The 18,813-nt window shown below is 47.5% G+C and overlaps 1 protein-coding gene across 3 annotated transcripts in view; it reads right to left on the bottom strand.

Annotated features, from left to right (window-relative positions):
- The window catches only part of LOC127161391 (ribonuclease inhibitor-like), a 32,657-nt gene extending 13,959 nt beyond the window's left edge, over window positions 1-18,698 (bottom strand). Inside the window, exons 1-2 of one of the 3 annotated variants that reach the window (XM_051104157.1) lie at window positions 18,512-18,698; window positions 17,396-17,569 (exon numbers count right to left, since the gene is read on the bottom strand). In XM_051104157.1, coding sequence (XP_050960114.1) covers window positions 17,396-17,569; window positions 18,512-18,669 — 332 coding nt within the window. In that variant the 5' untranslated portion in view covers window positions 18,670-18,698. The remainder of the gene's footprint in view (window positions 1-17,395; window positions 17,570-18,511) is intronic. The other 2 variants (XM_051104155.1, XM_051104156.1) reach the window with 2 other exon arrangements.
- Between the last annotated feature and the right edge of the window lie 115 nt (window positions 18,699-18,813).

Genomic DNA, 18,813 nt, shown 5'->3' with positions numbered 1-18,813 from the left:
AGCGTTGAAGCTCACGGAGCGTAGATGGTCTCGGCCAATTCAGCACAGCCTCCACCTTCCGCTCATCCATGGCTACCCCCTCGGGACTGATGATATAACCGAGGAAGGAGATCCTGCTCTGGTGGAAGTCGCACTTCTCCTCCTTGGCATAGAGCTGGTGGGAAATGAGTCGCTTGAGTACAGCACGGACATGCTGGACGTGCTCGGGGTAGGAGTTAGAGTAGATCAGGATATCATCCATGTACACAATCACGCATCGGTTGAGCATGTCTCAGAATACCTCGTTGACAAAGGCCTGAAAGCACGAAGGACTATTGGACAGGCCGAAGGGCATGACCCGTATTCATAGTGCCCCGAGGTGGTGAAGAAGGCCGTCTTCCACTCGTCCCCTGCCCGAATCCTGACGAGATTATAGGCTGAGCGTAAGTCCAGCTTGGTGAAGAGCTTGGCTGAGCGCAGCTGTTCCAGAGCCGATGGGACGAGGGGAAGAGGGTATCGATACTTGATGGTCACTTCGTTAAGGCCTCGATAGTCGATGCAAGGACGGAGGCCGCCGTCCTTCTTCTTGACAAAGAAGAAACCTGCTGAGGCTGGCGAGGTCGAGGGTGTGATGAAGCCCTTCGCTAGTTCCTCCTGGATGTACTTGTGCACGGCCTCTGATTCAGGCTGTGACAGGGGAAAAATCCGACCCTTGGGAGGAACGGCTCCCGGGATGAGATCGATAGCACAATCCCCCGGTCGGTGTGGAGGTAACTGGGTAGCCTTGGCACGGCTAAAAGCCTCCAGCAGGTCCTGGTATTCGAGGGGTATGGAGTGAGAGAGGTCAAGAGTGCCGGGTGCTCATGCTGGTTTGACTTGGCAGTGATTGTAACAACGTGAAGACCAGGGGGTGATGGTGCGGTCGGTCCAGGCGATGGATGGTCCATGCTGGTCTAGCCAGGGGTACCCCAGGCAAAAGAGGGAAAAGTGGGGCGATCTAGCCGCCAGACCGCGGTGGCCCAATCCAGTGCCTTCCCTGTGAGGAGTGAGCAGACGAATGAAATCTTCCCCTCGTCGGTTGGGTAGAGGTGCGGCTGCTGATTAACAAACAATGAACACTGCAGCAAGAACCCCGTACACTTCGCTGCAGTGCTGCAGTGCGGGCTAGCTGCGGCCTGCGGAACCCCCGACGGTGGCGCAGTCGCGGGAGGAGCGGCAGGCGGAGGGGTTAGTTGTACACCTTGCAGAGCACTCACCAATTGTCCCGTGAGGTCTGTAAGGCGATCCAGTTGTTGCCGATGCATCGCGAGCGTCGAGGCCTGGGCTGACAGCTCCGATGCGATCTGCAACACAGAGGGTGCTGGGGCAGCGTCCGGTGAGGCCGGATGAACGATCGCTGGATCCGATGGTGGCGAAGTTTTCTGTAACAGGCTCACAGACGGAGTCGGAGGCGTAGGATCCATTTGCGATGCGTTTATTAGCGTGATCAGGCAGGCGAGGGTCAACAACAGCAAATGAGAACAACAGAGATAATCCAGAGCGAGAAACGATAGTCCAGGCAAATAAGTCCAAGGGCAGGCGGCGATCAAGGCAGAGTGAGAAAACAGTCCGGTCGGCAACAAAATAACAATACAAGGAAAAACGCTCGGAATTGATAGATCACTAGTCAAAACTTTGCGGGGGTTAGCCCGCGAAGACGGGGTATAAATGGCGGAGGGCAGGAAGTGACCCGGGAGACCCGGAACCGGAAGTAGGGATCCCAGGTACGGGGCGAGGGGAAATGTCAAACTAAAAGTCCGGGGATGGTTCCCGCTGACGGCGGTTAGAGGGAGCCACAGAGGCCGCCGTGGTAACAGTATGATTTACCTCATATTGTGACAGAAGCAAAATACATTTTTGCTGCCGGAAACCTCCTATGACAGCGGTGGCGAAAATTGGTCCTGGAGAGCCGCAGCCCTGCAGAGTTTTGCTTCAACCCTAATCAAACGCACCTGAACAAGCTTATCAAGGTCTGAAGGGAAACTAGAACGGTACAGACAGGTGAGTTTTAATTAGGGTTGAAGCTGAAATCTGCAGGGCTGCGGCTCTCCAGGACCGGACTGTTACTGCTACTTTTTCAGAAATTAAAAAAACAAAAAACAAAAAAAATAATAAACAGTGTATGCTGGTATTGTAGCTTATATATATGTGTACAGAAGTATACAGATACACTTATATAAATGGTAACACTTCACAATAAGATTCATTAGTTAAGATTAGTTAACTAGTATAGTTAACATGAGCTAGGAACAGTACTTCTACAGCATTTATTAATCTTAATGTTGCAAAGTTTAGAAGACATTTAGAAGATATTAAGCAGACAGTCTGCTAATACGCTAATGACTAGTTGACATGCAGTTGCAAAGTTACTTACTGTTAGTAGAATGTCTAAAGTAAACTATCAAAATAAAGTGTTACCAAATCTTATTGCATAGTGTTAGCATATAAATGTATAGACCTACAGATTTATTTACATCATTGCATGTGTTATTATATTATTAACATTTCTCCAAAATCAAGTTCGAAATCCATGTTTATGATCAGCGAATGTTTTTTTCTATCATTACCACCACATCAGATGCAACAATAAATGCCAGACTAAAGCACTCTTTTCCGCTCCTCAAATATGTAGCACCCTCTTCCCCCTCAGGGTGGCTTGCCTGAGCACTGAGGACGGGCGCGCGGGTTCGTAAAGGATAGTCTCTCGACTGAATAAACCAAGGAACCTCTCGTAAACCTCGGATTTGAGAATAACAAGGTTAACTATAAAATGCCCTAGTGGGTCACATGTGTTCAACAACGTAGGGTGGGTCAAATTTAACTTTTACTCGGGTTATATAGATAATTTCCCTTCACCAGGAATGAATTACAGAGATGGATTAAAGTAATACTATGACAGTGTTTATTTAACCAATGAAATTAAATAAAAGGAAAATAAAATAACTAATGAAAAATTACAAATGTCACAGCAATCAAATTACATTGGGTTCCCCCGACCACTGTATTAGAGGCTTCCTCTGACAACCCCCTTTTTCTGTGCAGCTCAAATGCACACTCCAGACACTTTGAACGTACTCACAGGTTAAATGGAAATATAATTAGAAACCTTTCCTTACGCTATATATTCAAATTTCACTGTAACTGATAAAATTCACATGGGCCCATTCACACACACACATAGGCACAAATAATTCCTCCCACCCCTGTTGCAGGCCTGTACGTTGCTGGTGATGGTTGTGGCCAGGAAATAAACAAAATAATTGGCCCCTTCACTCCAAAGAGCCAGCAAAATTAGAACCGAGGTATCTTTACTCCAATAAGTTCTCCCAATTTCGGATGCTCGTAGCGCAGGGCAGGCCGCCTTTGATGCGCGAGTTTGCACCTCCTGAGCAATTCCCCGTGGCCTGGGGAACTTTGAACCCCTTGGCTGTTCAGAGCGCTACCTGGGCGTCGAGTCCGGTGGCTCTTCCGTATCAGCGTTGTTCACGTTGGTAGATTTGGGTCCACCGCCCTCCCGGTCTGTGACTTCACTAATAGATCACAATGAGTCACTTTGCAGGTTCAAATAGTTCCCACGGAGTTCGCTCGAATATGGATGAAACTGACTGATGATGCACCGCTTCTCCGAGCCACACAGACGAATAACATTAGCCAGCGATCTGCTGGATTAACTAGTCACAGTTTTCTCTCAAAAGCCAATGAAAGAAATCAATCCTATTCGGATTAATCGGGTTGTTATCCCCTCATACACACGCAATGCGCTTGCACACTTCCCCTCTCTGGCTTTTCCCCCATTTGCATTACAACCCAGCCTCTGTACAAACTACCGTTCTTAAAGAAACCATATAGTTTATACTAAAGAAAATTTAAATAAGTATCTAAACATTAAGCAAAATGTTTTTTTCCTACCTTCTTCCCATTTGGGGAGGGGAAATACTGGGGGTTACAAATACATAAAAAACATTAGCCTTTATATATATATAGTGTTTCTTGAGTAAAGAAAACTCCGTATTTATCGACTTGATTGCACAGATACTATTTGAACTGAACTGAGCTGGATGATGACATCACTGGATTCAATTATGAACTTTAACTGAAAATTGAGTGTTTTCTGTTGTTCTTTTGCGTTATTGACACTATTTTCTTATTTAATACTGTAAAGCTGCTTTGACACAATCTGTATTGTTAAAAGCACTATAGAAATAAAGGTGACTTGACAAAGAAGAGGTTTTTTGGGGGCGAAAGAAGGTTCTTCAGATTATGAAAAGGTAAGAAAGAGATTGTTCTTTAAAGAAACTTTGACCCTGCAGTGTCAGTTCTAGACCACAGTAACTGGGTGGAACAGGATGGGGCCACTTGTGCTTTTAGGGGACACACTTTTAAAATGAATCTTAATCTACTTTAATACAGTATTATTCATTCAGTCATTTTTCACCATGTCATGCATCACTGCAATCTCTAGAATAAGCTATAACAATTTAAACTCAAATGAATGTTTCATCATGTTTCATTTATTTGACAAATAATTTTGCACCTTTATAGATCATGTAAGCGATGACTCGTCTGAACACCTTTGATTGGCCATTACATTCATAAGCTCAACAGAATCGTGTGTGATTGGTTATAATATGCAGTGCTGTAAAAACATGTATGTCTCTGACTCAGTGCCAGCTAGCGAACGTGGATTTGAATTTAGCAGCTGGTGATGTTTATATATACTTTTCAGGACAAACTGCACCCAAAATTGTTTGGTGTGACATGATTCCAAATTTAGGGGGGACAAGCTTGTTGACACGGGCATATCCAATTTTGGTAACACTTTACGGTAAGGGTACATTAATTACCATGAATTAATGCATAAATTCATGCATTAATATCTCATGAATTATCAGGAACTAACTTGAATTCAAAGAATTTCATTCATGACTTCATGGATGAACAACCCCTTAATTAAGACATTAACTAAGATGGGTACATGATCATGATTTATGATTTATTACACATGATCATGATGTTTTCTTTGTTCACAAAAAAATTAAATAGGTAAATGGACAGATCCCAACATTGGCCAATCACAGCACATAGCATGTGAATTCTGTTGACATCCAAATACAGTAGTCATCATTAACTAAGCATTAGCTTCTCATGACTTCATCATGTTTGTGGCCCCTCAACGAAAGTGGTGACTTGGTCTAGAGCCCTGCATTTTAGCCTGAGCCTGACGCGCCCCAGCCTTTTTATGCCCCTAGCTGGAACAGTTCTGTGTTCAAGCGCATGTAATAGACTAAAGCTTGACGCAAAACACCAGCAAAAGTTATTACCCTGTATGTAGGGAAAAAAGTAAGGAGATTTTTGAATGATCTATTAATAAACTAGTGATTTCTGAGTCAGTGTCGCAGGGATAAAGTTGCTAATCCTGATTCGCCATCTCCTTTTTAGAGAGAAGAACATCTTTACAGATTAAATAATGAAAGAGTTTTTGTTTTTGACTTGTTTTATTTCACTAAGTAATAATTTAAAACTTTCTATACATATATTCATCATGTGATGTATGTATTCGCTGAGTTTCGGTTCATTTTTGTGAAGCGCTCCTGTTAAGATGACAGAAAGTGAATCATGTTTGTGTTCTTTATTTTATAAATAAAATATAATTGTGTACACAAATACTGTAACGTTGAGACGAAAACGAGAAGGACAGGCGAGGGAACTAAACACAGGGAACTGGGAAATGTGAACTAGGAACTATGATAACAATGGTTAACACAACAACAATACTCCGTGGCTTGCAAGGGGAAAGACCGGGGCTTTTATAGCGCTACTGATTGGTCGCAGGTGTAGATCAAACCAGCGCGCTGCATGATGGGGAATGTAGTCCAAGGTGTAGTGCAAGAGTCCGTGTGTGAGGATAAGGTGAGAGTGACATCTGGTGGTGAGCGGGCCACAGAACACCGACCAGATTTTTTAACATAGCCACAGACGGGACCTATGGAGCAGACTTGTGAAGAGACGGGACCTATGGAGCAGACTTGTGAAGAGACGGGACCTCTGGAGCAGACTTGTGAAGAGACGTGATCTCAGGAGCAGACTTGTGAACAGACGTGACCTCTGGGGCGGACTTGTGAACAGACGTGACCTCCGGGGCCGACTTGTGAACAGACGTGACCTCGGGAGCAGACTTGTGAACAGACGTGACCTCAGGAGCAGACTTGTGAACAGACGTGACCTCAGGAGCAGACTTGTGAACAGACAGGACCTTTGGAGTGTAGTGTGCAGCCCACATACTGAGAATGGTGATCGCCAACACACTGGCAGACATGACGTGACAAGGCTCTGGGAGGTCAGACGAGACGTGACTTGACTCTGGGCGGTCAGACGAGACATGACTCTGGGCGGTCAGACGAGACGTGACGTGTCTCTGGGCCGTCCGTCGGGACGTGACGTGTCTCTGGGTCGTCAGGCGGGGACGTGACGTGACGTGACTTTGGGCCGTCAGGCGGGACCTGACGTGACTCTGGAACAGCAGCAATAACTTCACTTGGCTCATGAAGATCAGCTGTGGTTTGACTTGGTTCGTGGAGATTGGCTGTGACTTGACTTGGTTCGTGAAGACCGGCTGTGGCTTGGCCTGGCTTGTGAAGACCAGTAGTGAACTGACTTGACTCTTGGAGATCAGCAGTGACTTGACTTGGCTCGTGAAGATCAGCGGTGACTTGATCTGACACGTGAAGACCAGCAGAGACTTGACTTGGCTTGTGAGGATCAGTAGTGACCTGACTTGACTCATGAAGATCAGCGGTGACTTGACTTGGCTCATGGAGATCAGCAGTGACTTGATCTGACACGTGAAGACAAGCGGTGACTTGACTTGACTTGGCTTGTGAAGATCAACAATGACTTTACTTCACTCAGGAACGACAGCTCTGACTTGGCTTGACTCAGGAACCACAGCTGTGACCTTGCTTGACTTAGGAACCACGGCTGTGACTTTGCTTGTCTTATTAAGAGCGGCCCTGACTTGACTTGACACAGGAAACACAGCTTTAACTTAACTTGCCTTAGGAAGAGCAGCTCTGACTTGACTTGATGCAGGAAACACAGCTCTAACTTGACTGGACTCGGAAACTTGACTTGACTCAGGAAACACAGCTGTAACTTGACTGGACTCGGAAACTTGACTTGACTCAGGAAACGCAGCTGCAACTTGGCTTGACTTGGAAACTTGACTTGACTCGGGAAACACAGCTGCAACTTGACTGGACTCGGAAGCTTGACTTGACTTGGGAAATGCAGCTGCAACTTTACATGGCTCAGGTATGGCAGCTGCAACGTGACTGAAGCTCCGTTTTCACCGCCATTTTGTAAATGGGCTCCGCCATTGCGCCATCTTGGAAACTTGCGCACCGGCACAGCCGCCATCTTGACGAACGGGCACCACTGTCGCCACCATTTTGTGCACAGGCTCTGTTGTTGAAAGAATTTCATTCATGACTTCATGGATGAACAACCCCTTAATTAAGACATTAACTAAGAACATGATCATGATTTATGATTTATTACACATGATCATGATGTTTTCTTTGTTCACAAAAAAATTAAATAGGTAAATGGACAGATCCCAACATTGGCCAATCACAGCACATAGCATGTGAATTCTGTTGACATCCAAATACAGTAGTCATCATTAACTAAGCATTAGCTTCTCATGACTTCATCATGTTTTGGCCCCTCAACGAAAGTGGTGACTTGGTCTAGAGCCCTGCATTTTAGCCTGAGCCTGACGCGCCCCAGCTTTATGCCCCTAGCTGGAACAGTTCTGTGTTCAAGCGCATGTAATAGACTAAAGCTTGACGCAAAACACCTGCAAAAGTTATTACCCTGTATGTAGGGAAAAAAAGTAAGGAGATTTTTGAATGATCTATTAATAAACTAGTGATTTCTGAGTCAGTGTCGCAGGGATAAAGTTGCTAATCCTGATTCGCCATCTCCTTTTTAGAGAGAAGAACATCTTTACAGATTAAATAATGAAAGAGTTTTTGTTTTTGACTTGTTTTATTTCACTAAGTAATAATTTAAAACTTTCTATACATATATTCATCATGTGATGTATGTATTCGCTGAGTTTCGGTTCATTTTTGTGAAGCGCTCCTGTTAAGATGACAGAAAGTGAATCATGTTTGTGTTCTTTATTTTATAAATAAAATATAATTGTGTACACAAATACTGTAACGTTGAGACGAAAACGAGAAGGACAGGCGAGGGAACTAAACACAGGGAACTGGGAAATGTGAACTAGGAACTATGATAACAATGGTTAACACAACAACAATACTCCGTGGCTTGCAAGGGGAAAGACCGGGGCTTTTATAGCGCTACTGATTGGTCGCAGGTGTAGATCAAACCAGCGCGCTGCATGATGGGGAATGTAGTCCAAGGTGTAGTGCAAGAGTCCGTGTGTGAGGATAAGGTGAGAGTGACATCTGGTGGTGAGCGGGCCACAGAACACCGACCAGATTTTTTAACATAGCCACAGACGGGACCTATGGAGCAGACTTGTGAAGAGACGGGACCTATGGAGCAGACTTGTGAAGAGACGGGACCTCTGGAGCAGACTTGTGAAGAGACGTGATCTCAGGAGCAGACTTGTGAACAGACGTGACCTCTGGGGCGGACTTGTGAACAGACGTGACCTCCGGGGCCGACTTGTGAACAGACGTGACCTCGGGAGCAGACTTGTGAACAGACGTGACCTCAGGAGCAGACTTGTGAACAGACGTGACCTCAGGAGCAGACTTGTGAACAGACAGGACCTTTGGAGTGTAGTGTGCAGCCCACATACTGAGAATGGTGATCGCCAACACACTGGCAGACATGACGTGACAAGGCTCTGGGAGGTCAGACGAGACGTGACTTGACTCTGGGCGGTCAGACGAGACATGACTCTGGGCGGTCAGACGAGACGTGACGTGTCTCTGGGCCGTCCGTCGGGACGTGACGTGTCTCTGGGTCGTCAGGCGGGACGTGACGTGACGTGACTTTGGGCCGTCAGGCGGGACCTGACGTGACTCTGGAACAGCAGCAATAACTTCACTTGGCTCATGAAGATCAGCTGTGGTTTGACTTGGTTCGTGGAGATTGGCTGTGACTTGACTTGGTTCGTGAAGACCGGCTGTGGCTTGGCCTGGCTTGTGAAGACCAGTAGTGAACTGACTTGACTCTTGGAGATCAGCAGTGACTTGACTTGGCTCGTGAAGATCAGCGGTGACTTGATCTGACACGTGAAGACCAGCAGAGACTTGACTTGGCTTGTGAGGATCAGTAGTGACCTGACTTGACTCATGAAGATCAGCGGTGACTTGACTTGGCTCATGGAGATCAGCAGTGACTTGATCTGACACGTGAAGACAAGCGGTGACTTGACTTGACTTGGCTTGTGAAGATCAACAATGACTTTACTTCACTCAGGAACGACAGCTCTGACTTGGCTTGACTCAGGAACCACAGCTGTGACCTTGCTTGACTTAGGAACCACGGCTGTGACTTTGCTTGTCTTATTAAGAGCGGCCCTGACTTGACTTGACACAGGAAACACAGCTTTAACTTAACTTGCCTTAGGAAGAGCAGCTCTGACTTGACTTGATGCAGGAAACACAGCTCTAACTTGACTGGACTCGGAAACTTGACTTGACTCAGGAAACACAGCTGTAACTTGACTGGACTCGGAAACTTGACTTGACTCAGGAAACGCAGCTGCAACTTGGCTTGACTTGGAAACTTGACTTGACTCGGGAAACACAGCTGCAACTTGACTGGACTCGGAAGCTTGACTTGACTTGGGAAATGCAGCTGCAACTTTACATGGCTCAGGTATGGCAGCTGTAACGTGACGAAGCTCCGTTTTCACCGCCATTTTGTAAATGGGCTCCGCCATTGCGCCATCTTGTGAGCGCGCACCGGCACAGCCGCCATCTTGCGAACGGGCACCACTGTCGCCACCATTTTGTGCACAGGCTCTGTTGTTGCCGCCATGGTATGAACACGCTCCGTGTTCAGCGGGAGCGGGATGCGCGGCCGCCATTACCACATTGTTGCGTTCTTCCTCCTCGACACCCACAGTAAACGGCGAGCCCTCAGTCAGCAAAGCATAGTCCATGAAAGCAGTCAGTGATGAACGCAGACCTTTGCGTCTTAGTCTCGCTTTCAGTGGCTCATTAACGCCATCACAAAAAAATTCAATAATTATATACAGTCCGGGAGAGTGGAATAATTAGCAATGGCCAAAAACTCATGGATGTATTGTTCAAGTGTGCGTGGTCCTTGTTTAATCCTGAAAAGAATCCTATCTGTGTCCATATCTGTTGACTGTCCGGGGGTGAAGCTGCTGGATCCTATTGGTCGATCAGGCAGGGTCAAAACAGTAGCAAACAGGTGTGACAAAGGCAAGACGTAGAGAATGATCCAAGAAACAAGCAATAGTCCAATAGGCAGGCGGCGAGACAGATGAAAACGAGAAGGACAGGCGAGGGAACTAAACACAGGGAACTGTGAACTAGGAACTATGATAACAATGGTTAACACAACAACAATACTCCGTGGCTTGCAGGGGGAAAGACCGGGGCTTTTATAGCGCTACGGATTAGTCGCAGGTGTAGACCAAATCAGCGTGCTGCATGAGGGGGAATGTAGTCCAAGGTGTAGTGCAAGAGTCCGTGTGTGAGGATAAGGTGAGAGCCACATCTGGTGGTGAGCGGTCAGCAGAACACCGACCAGATTTGTAACAAATACAAGTAGACCCTTTACAGTTCTGAATGATGTATTACTCTTACCTTTATGAGCAAAAATGACGAAATATTTTAAATAGTTTCCACTGAAAAACAATGCAAGTGATGGCGCTGGTGCCTCCATGTCCTGCAAAGCGGCTTCAGCTTCCATTCTCCACACAAACGATTGAATATGTGCCTGATAGCGCATGTTTATCTAGGTTTAATGATTAAACTAACATTGTTTTATGCTTGAACTGTATATTTTATGTAAATCGTAATGATTTAACAAGGAAAAATTGATTAAACAGACTATGATCAGTCTTCCGCTAACTGGTCGTTACTAAAAATACATATATACATACATATATATATATATATATATATATATATATATATATTAAATGGAAAAAAAAAAATCAAACGTTTTTCTAAATTAACGTAGGCTAATAAAAAAAGGAAAAGAAATATAATCACTTTGCCATTACATATAAAACTGAACTATTTTAATAGCTGAAACAGTAGTATAAGCTGTTTTGGGAAAAGGGGGGAAAAGACGGACTCTGGCTGAGATTTCTGATAAGCTGTCGGACAAGGTTAATTAATTATTTTTTTGTGAACAAAGAAAACAATTTTGTTTTAATACACATCAGACTCAGTGTGTTTGGTTTCTGTGCACAGTGAATTTTTAAGATAACAAATACAACAAAAATTATTTCAGTCAGAATTGTGCAACACTCAATCGGTGTTTACGGATACCATAGGAATGAATGAGAAGTGTCGTAAGCTGAATCCCACCTGTCACAAAAAGTCAGGGACTTCTCTTATAAAACGGCATTTTTTTTGTGGTAAACTATATAACTAAAAATTTGTTCAATCCAAAAGTACTGTTTAGTGTAAAACATGTTGAAGACTCTTTATTCCACACTTTAACAGTTCCCTATCTGTCGTACACTCCGAGTTGTGTCGAGTAGTGTACGACAATAGGGGTTGCTCTTGAGAGCCCAAACACCTCTGACAGTTTTGAGAAAGGCCAATGAAAATTGGGTGTGCAGATTTGCATAGCTGGCCATGCCCCGGCCATCCGGGTATAAATAGGGCAGCGTGTGCATCTGCTCACTCGTTCTGTTCTTCTGAGCCGAATGCAGCGTCTCTGTGTGAGAAGCGGCAGCATTCACCTCTCTCGTCGTTGGATCTACGGCACAGACAGCGGTCTCTCCCTCTCTGACACGGCTCGTGTTGTGAGAGAACCCCTGGGTGCGTTGACGGCAATCTTCAGGAGAAGATTTTCCTCTAATCGAGCAAATTTTCTCTAAAAGAGCTCCACGGGCGGATTGTGTGTTTCACTATGCCTTTCTGTCAGTGTCCAACTGGTTGCGGATTCTACCTTTCCCCTAACGAACTGTTTTCAATGCTTGGGGCGTGTGCATGCTGAAGCAGCGTTCGCTGAGGGAGGTTGTCAGAACTGCGAGGACATGCCCTTGGGCACGCTTCGCTCACGAGCCACGTTCTTTACGAAGAAGCCGCGGCGCGCTTCAACTGCTTCCCGCTCTGGTCCTTCTACTTCCGGGTAGGAGGCCGCGGCGATGTGTGTTGAAGAGGAGCGACAGGTGTTGAGCGACGCTTTGCCGGGTACATCCCCGCAAACCGTTCACCCTGTGTGTCCACCGATGGAGTCTCTGGACGAATCTGAAAGCTTGTCTCAGTATGGGCTGGATCTTTTGTTCGGGGCTCCTGCTGAGGAAAAGGCAGGATCAGTAGCATCGGAGGGAGAGCCGTCAGAGGTTGATGTCACAGCTGAACTCGCCGCTCCGGCGGTAGAGTCTCAGTCTGTGGCAGATGCCGAAATGGCCGCCGCACTAAAACGGGCAGCCAAGGAGATTGGGGTTGTGTGGGTCCCCCCGCCCAGCCCTGAGCCTTCGAGGCTGGATGACTGGTTCCTGGGCAGTGGACGTGACTCGAGGCCACGTTCCTCCCCGGTTCCGTTTTTCCCGGAAGTGCATGAGGAGTTAACAAAGTCGTGGAAAGCCCCTCTGTTGGCTCGCTCACGGCACGCTATCTACCCGTCCCTCACCACCCTTGACGGCGGTCCAGCGAGGGGGTATACGGAGGTCCCCCAGGTGGAGAGAGCGATTGCCCACAAAACACCGCCTCCTGGAGGGGCCGCCCAAGACTCCCGTCCAGGGCTTGTAAGTTTTCGTCTGCGCTTGTAGCGAAGGCTTATGCGGCCTCTGGGCAAGCTGCGTCCGCCTTACATGCTATGGCGATTCTGCAGGTCTATCAGCCTAAGGTTCTCAAAGACCTGCACGAGGGTGTTCCTGACCCAGAGCAGTTACACGAGCTGCGCTCTTGCGACCGACTATGCTCTACGAGCTACGAAGGTTACAGCGCAAGCTCTGGGAAGGGCGATGTCCACTATGGTGGTCCAGGAGCGCCACCTATGGCTAAACCTGGCTGAGATGCGAGACGCTGAGAAAGCGCGCTTTCTTGACGCTCCCATTTCCCAGGCTGGTCTCTTCTGCGAAACCGTGGAGGAATTTGCCCAGCAGTTCTCCACGGTGAAGCAGCAGACGGAGGCCATTAAACGCATCCTGCCCAGCTCAGCCGACGCAGCAACCTCCGCCTGCCCCCCGCCGAGGGAGACCCCCTACGAGGGTAGCTCAGGCCCCGCAACCTGCCGGTCCTGCAGCTAGACCCGCCCAACGGTCCAGCACTCGTAGGAAGGTGGCACCGCCAGCCCGTCCTCAGGCCACTAAGAACCCTCGTCAGGCTTCAAAGCGTTCCTGAGACGGGCAGCCCAGGAAAGGAGGATCTTCTGATCACTCGACGAGGGGACGAGCGCTGGATTCGGCTTCTACCCGGCTGTCTGCCACCTGGCAGACGGCCACCACATGGTCAATAAAAGAGCAATTTCCTTCTTCTCTGGGCGCAATACACAGCACCTCCGACCCTCTACACGATGGTCGGATGCTGTTTCCCTTATCCACAACAGCATCTGTGCCCCCGTATGCTCTGAGGCATCGAGCTCATTCAGACGATCTCCCCTCTCGGGCGGATCATCTGCACAGCTCTCATGGAACGAACTCCCTGGGCAGAACAGCCAGTGTGGTTCGGGGCTTCTCACCTTCGGCCACACACTGTTTTCCCAGCGACGGTACCCCCACCCTTGGTACACCGAATGTAACTCCTCTGAGACCCCTAGCAGAGAATTTTTCGGATTGGTTAAATCTCCCCAATCCTTCCCGCTGGCTCCTCAGGACCATTCGGCTCGGCTATGCCATCCAGTTTGCACGTCGTCTGCCCAAGTTCCGTGGTGTTCTTACTACGTCGGTTCAGGGCCCCAACACCGCGGTTCTTCGGGTGGAAATCGCAGTCCTTCTGGCGAAGGGTGCGATAGAAACTGTCCCCTCAGCCGAAATGAAGAAAGGGTTCTACAGCCCCTACTTCATTGTACCCAAGAAGGGTGGCAGACTCAGACCAATCTTGGATCTGAGGGTCTTGAATCGGGCCCTGCTCAAGCTCCCGTTTAAGATGTTAACCCTCAAGCACATTCTTACGTGTGTCAGAATTCAAGATTGGTTTGTGGGTATAGACCTGAAGGACGCGTACTTCCATGTCTCAATCCTTCCAAGACACAGGCCGTTTCTACGGTTTGCCTTCGAAGGACGGGCATATCAGTACAAGGTTCTCCCCTTCGGCCTCTCCCTGTCGCCCCGGGTCTTTACGAAGGTAGCGGAGGCCGCCCTTTCCCCCTCAGGGAAATGGGCATACGTATTCTCAATTATCTCGACGACTGGCTGATCCTAGCTCATTTGTGGGATTTGGTTTGCGTACACAGGGACATGGTTCTCAACCATTTGGCTCAGTTGGGACTTCGGGCCAACTGGGAAATAAGCAAACTCTCCCCGGCACAGAGAATCTCTTTTCTCTGCGTAGAGCTGGACTCGGTCAGTATGTCTGCGTGTCTCTCCCTGGAGCGTGCACAGTCAGTTCTGAGGTGTGTGGCAATACTCAGATGCGGGTCAGCGGTCCCCCTAAAACAGGTTCAGAGGCTCCTAGGGCACATGGCATCCTCAGCCGCGGTCACGCCGCTGGGTTTGATGCACATGAGACCGCTGCAACACTGGCTTCATACTCGAGTCCCCAGGTGGGTGTGGCATCGAGGCACATTTCGAGTGAACATCACACCATCGTGTCACCAGACACTGAGCCCTTGGACAGACATTGTGTTCCTACAGTGAGGAGTTCCCCTGGAACAGGTGTCCAGACGCATCATTGTCACCACAGATGCTTCCGAGACAGGCTGGGGTGCCACCTGCAATGGGCAGGCAGCTTCCGGGGTCTGGACAGGCCCCCGACTGTTCTGGCACATAAATTGTCTGGAGTTGTTGGCAGTGCTCCTAGCCCTGAGGAGGTTCCGACCTATGATTCAGGGCAAGCACATGTTGGTCAGGTCCGACAACACTGCGACTGGGGCCTACATCAACCACCAGAGTCAACTCTGGAGTCAACACAAACTCAAGTCTCTACAAGCCACTCACATCCCAGGCGAAGGCAATCATATGGCCGATTTCCTGTCATGACAGGTTTCACTCGGAGGCGAGTGGAGACTCCATCCCCAGTCGGTCCAACTGATTTGGGATCGATTCGGCCAGGCACAGCTAGATCTCTTTGCCTCACCGGAATCCACCCACTGCCAGTTGTGGTACGGTCTAACCGAGGCCCCCCTCGGAATAGACGCACTGGCACACAGTTGGCAGAGGGGCCGGCTTAAGTATGCGTTTCCCCCAGTGAGCCTCATCGCACAAACCTTGTGCAAAGTCAGGGAGGACGAGGAACAGATTCTCTTGGTGGCCCCCTTCTGGCCCAACAGAACCTGGTTCTCAGACCTGGTGCTCCTGGCATCAGCCCCTCCCTGCGCTCACTTCCATCAAAAGAGTGGGAGACCTCCAAGCCCTCACCGTGAACAGTTCGTGCCTGGAATTCGGACCAGCGGATTCTCACGTTGTCTTGAGACCCCGGCCTGGATATGTGCCCAAGGTCCCCACCACTCCCTTCAGAGATCAGGTAGTGACCTTGCAAGCTTTCTCTTCTCAGGAAGATGACCCCAACCTGACCTTGTTATGCCCAGTCCGTGCCCTGTACATCTACATGGAACGAACGCAGCCCTTCAGACGTTCGGAACAGCTCTTTGTATGTTATGGAGGACAGCAGAAGGGGAAAGCTGTCACCAAACAGAGGATCTCCCATTGGCTGGTGAACGCGATCCGTATGGCCTACCTGGCCAGAGGCCTACCCTGCCCTCTGGAGGTAAGAGCCCACTCAACCAGGGGCATCGCTGCCTCAGCAGCCCTGGCGAATGGGGCCTCATTAACAGACATCTGTAGAGCTGCAGGTTGGGCTACACCTAACACATTTGCCAGATTTTACAATTTGCGCACAGAACCAGTGTCAGCTAGAGTCTTGATTGCTAACTCTTGACTCAGCACACTGGTTGGTGTAGAGCTTGCATAAAGCGCTTCCCCTAATGGTGATTACGCTTCTGAGTTTCAGTAGGTTTCCTGATGCAAACCCTGGACACCATCTCCATCTTTGGCACTTCTGCACATGGCGGAGTTTAGCGGAGAAACTCGCTATGGAATCCCATCACAAGGTATGAACACCTTTATTCATGATTGGATTGTGCCCCATATGTAGTGGCTCCTTATGTGGCCCCATATGTGTATTTCCACCTATAACTCTTGTGGTGCGGTGTTTTCCCCTGAAAACAGGTTCTCTAGGATCTGAGTCTGGCTGTCTCCCCGGGTGTGAGACCCACCTCAGGTCCCATGTCTAACTATGTCACTCTAACCCCCCCTGTCGGGCAGGTCGTGAACTCCGTAATGTCTTTTCCTTCGGGAACAGGCATTTTTTCCCAACGATCTCAAGACACACAGCTGCCCTTTGAGGAAGGCCCGGCTGCAGGACCCTGCTGTACAGGTCAGTCCTTGGACTTTGGATGGTCACAGAGGAGGTGAGCTGCACTTACGGTAACACGTTGCCCTGTTACTTCTGCACTTATCTCTCGTGACGCGGTCAGACATGTGGCGTGTTTTTATGGGGACCCCTAGTGTCGTACACTACTCGACACAACTCGGAGTGTACGACAGATAGGGAACGTCTCGGTTACGTATGGTAACCCTCGTTCCCTGATGAAGGGAACGGAGACGTTGTGTCTCCCATACCACATCTCTGGTCCGCCTCTGAGAGAGCTGAGATGCTCGGCTCCTCAGAATCAGAACGAGTGAGCAGATGCATACGCTGCCCTATTTATACCCGGATGGCCGGGGCGTGGCCAGCTATGCAAATCTGCACACCCAATTTTCATTGGCCTTTCTCAAAACTGTCAGAGGTGTTTGGGCTCTCAAGAGCGACCCCTAGTGTCGTACACTACTCGACACAACGTCTCCGTTCCCTCCATCAGGGAACGAGGGTTACCATACGTAACCGAGATGTTTTACTTACTGGATGAGCTCGTTTAAGAAGCTTCTGTAGACATCGTTAGATACTATAAAGTGTTTTGGTTTAAACTGTTGAAGTGATTTTAATCATTTTGATTCTTGTATGTGAATGTTACTGACCTCAATCTCTCCAGTTTAAAGTGTGAATCCTTCAGTACGTCACATAAGTGATTCACTCCTGTGTTTTTTATTTTATTCTTGCTCAGGTTCAGTTCTCTCAGGTGTGATGGGTTTGATTTCAGAGCTGAAGTCAGGATGAGACACTGTTCCTCTGCAATACTGCATTCACACAGACTGAAGACAGAAAGAGAAAAGACAATGAATCAGATCTATGATGCATCATGAACAAATGCCATACATTCACTAATAAACCAGCAAAATCATGGAAACTTCTAATATATGAATGAACAAACCAAGAGAGGAGTATTTGAGGAGACTAGTTACAATCCAAGTCTGGACCCTCAGTCAACAAATAAGTCAATTTTACCAATGGAAATTAATATAGAAACAGTAGTAAATTTAACAACATTGAATGGTCTATTTTCACATTTTTTATTTATGCCTGTTTCACACTGGATCTGCAAGTAGAGCAGAAGTGGTGTCTATTCAGGGCGTGAGCAGCATGTGCCCATTGTGCTTTCATACTGGCAGTGTTTGTCGTGTGCAGCTGAACCGCAGCTTGTGTACTGCAAATACAGGTGAGTATGGTTCATTCGGTCATGCTTTTCAGGTGTTCTCCGACAACTGTCTGTCATGTGCTTTGATTTATGATATAGGCAACAAGTGATGCGGCCGTGTTCCCCTCTGTCCCACACACATGTGCATATAAAATGCTGTACATAGGTAGTTTACAAGATAAAAAAAATAATCTTAAAGTTAATAAGTGCCTCTAGTTTTAATAATGTAAACAGGCCTTTTAAGCTTGAGCAATAACTATAGATTATTGAATTCATTTTAAGATAGAGGTCGTCTTAATGATTCCCAATTTGGTTTAAAATAATTAAAGCAACAGTTTTTCAATAAAGAAAAAATGATCGCAGCACTGCTGCTTCTGCTCTGCTCCTGCTACACGCTGCCGTGCCACCACTGCATACGGTGTGAATGCTCTAATCTGTTAACATGAGAGCCAAAAAATAAAAATAAATGCACTGCTCACATCCTGCTAACGCATGCAGAGTGAAACCAGCATTAAACTTTAATCTCACTGTCACTGCTGTACAGTATAATGATACTAACTCCAGTTTCTCCAGCTTAAATTGTGTGTTCATCAGTAGATCACTGAGGTTTTTCACTCCAGAGTCTCCTATTTTATTCCCTGTCAGGTTCAGTTCTCTCAGGTGTGATGGGTTTGATTTCAGAGCTGAAGTCACAGCAGAACAACCTTCATCTGTCATTTTACAGCTGCTTAACCTGCAATGGCAAAAACAGCATAAAATAAGAAAAGAAAATATTATCATTATTATCATATTTCCTGATTCTTGTACAGTGTAAAAAACAAAAAACACAATTTGTTGAGTCAGCTTAAAATAATGTTACCC

This window comes from Labeo rohita, unplaced genomic scaffold (genome assembly GCF_022985175.1).
Source record: "Labeo rohita strain BAU-BD-2019 unplaced genomic scaffold, IGBB_LRoh.1.0 scaffold_632, whole genome shotgun sequence".
NCBI lineage: Eukaryota > Metazoa > Chordata > Actinopteri > Cypriniformes > Cyprinidae > Labeo > Labeo rohita.
The sequence above is the reverse complement of the archived record's forward strand: the minus strand, read 5'-3'. Positions and strand labels throughout refer to the sequence as shown.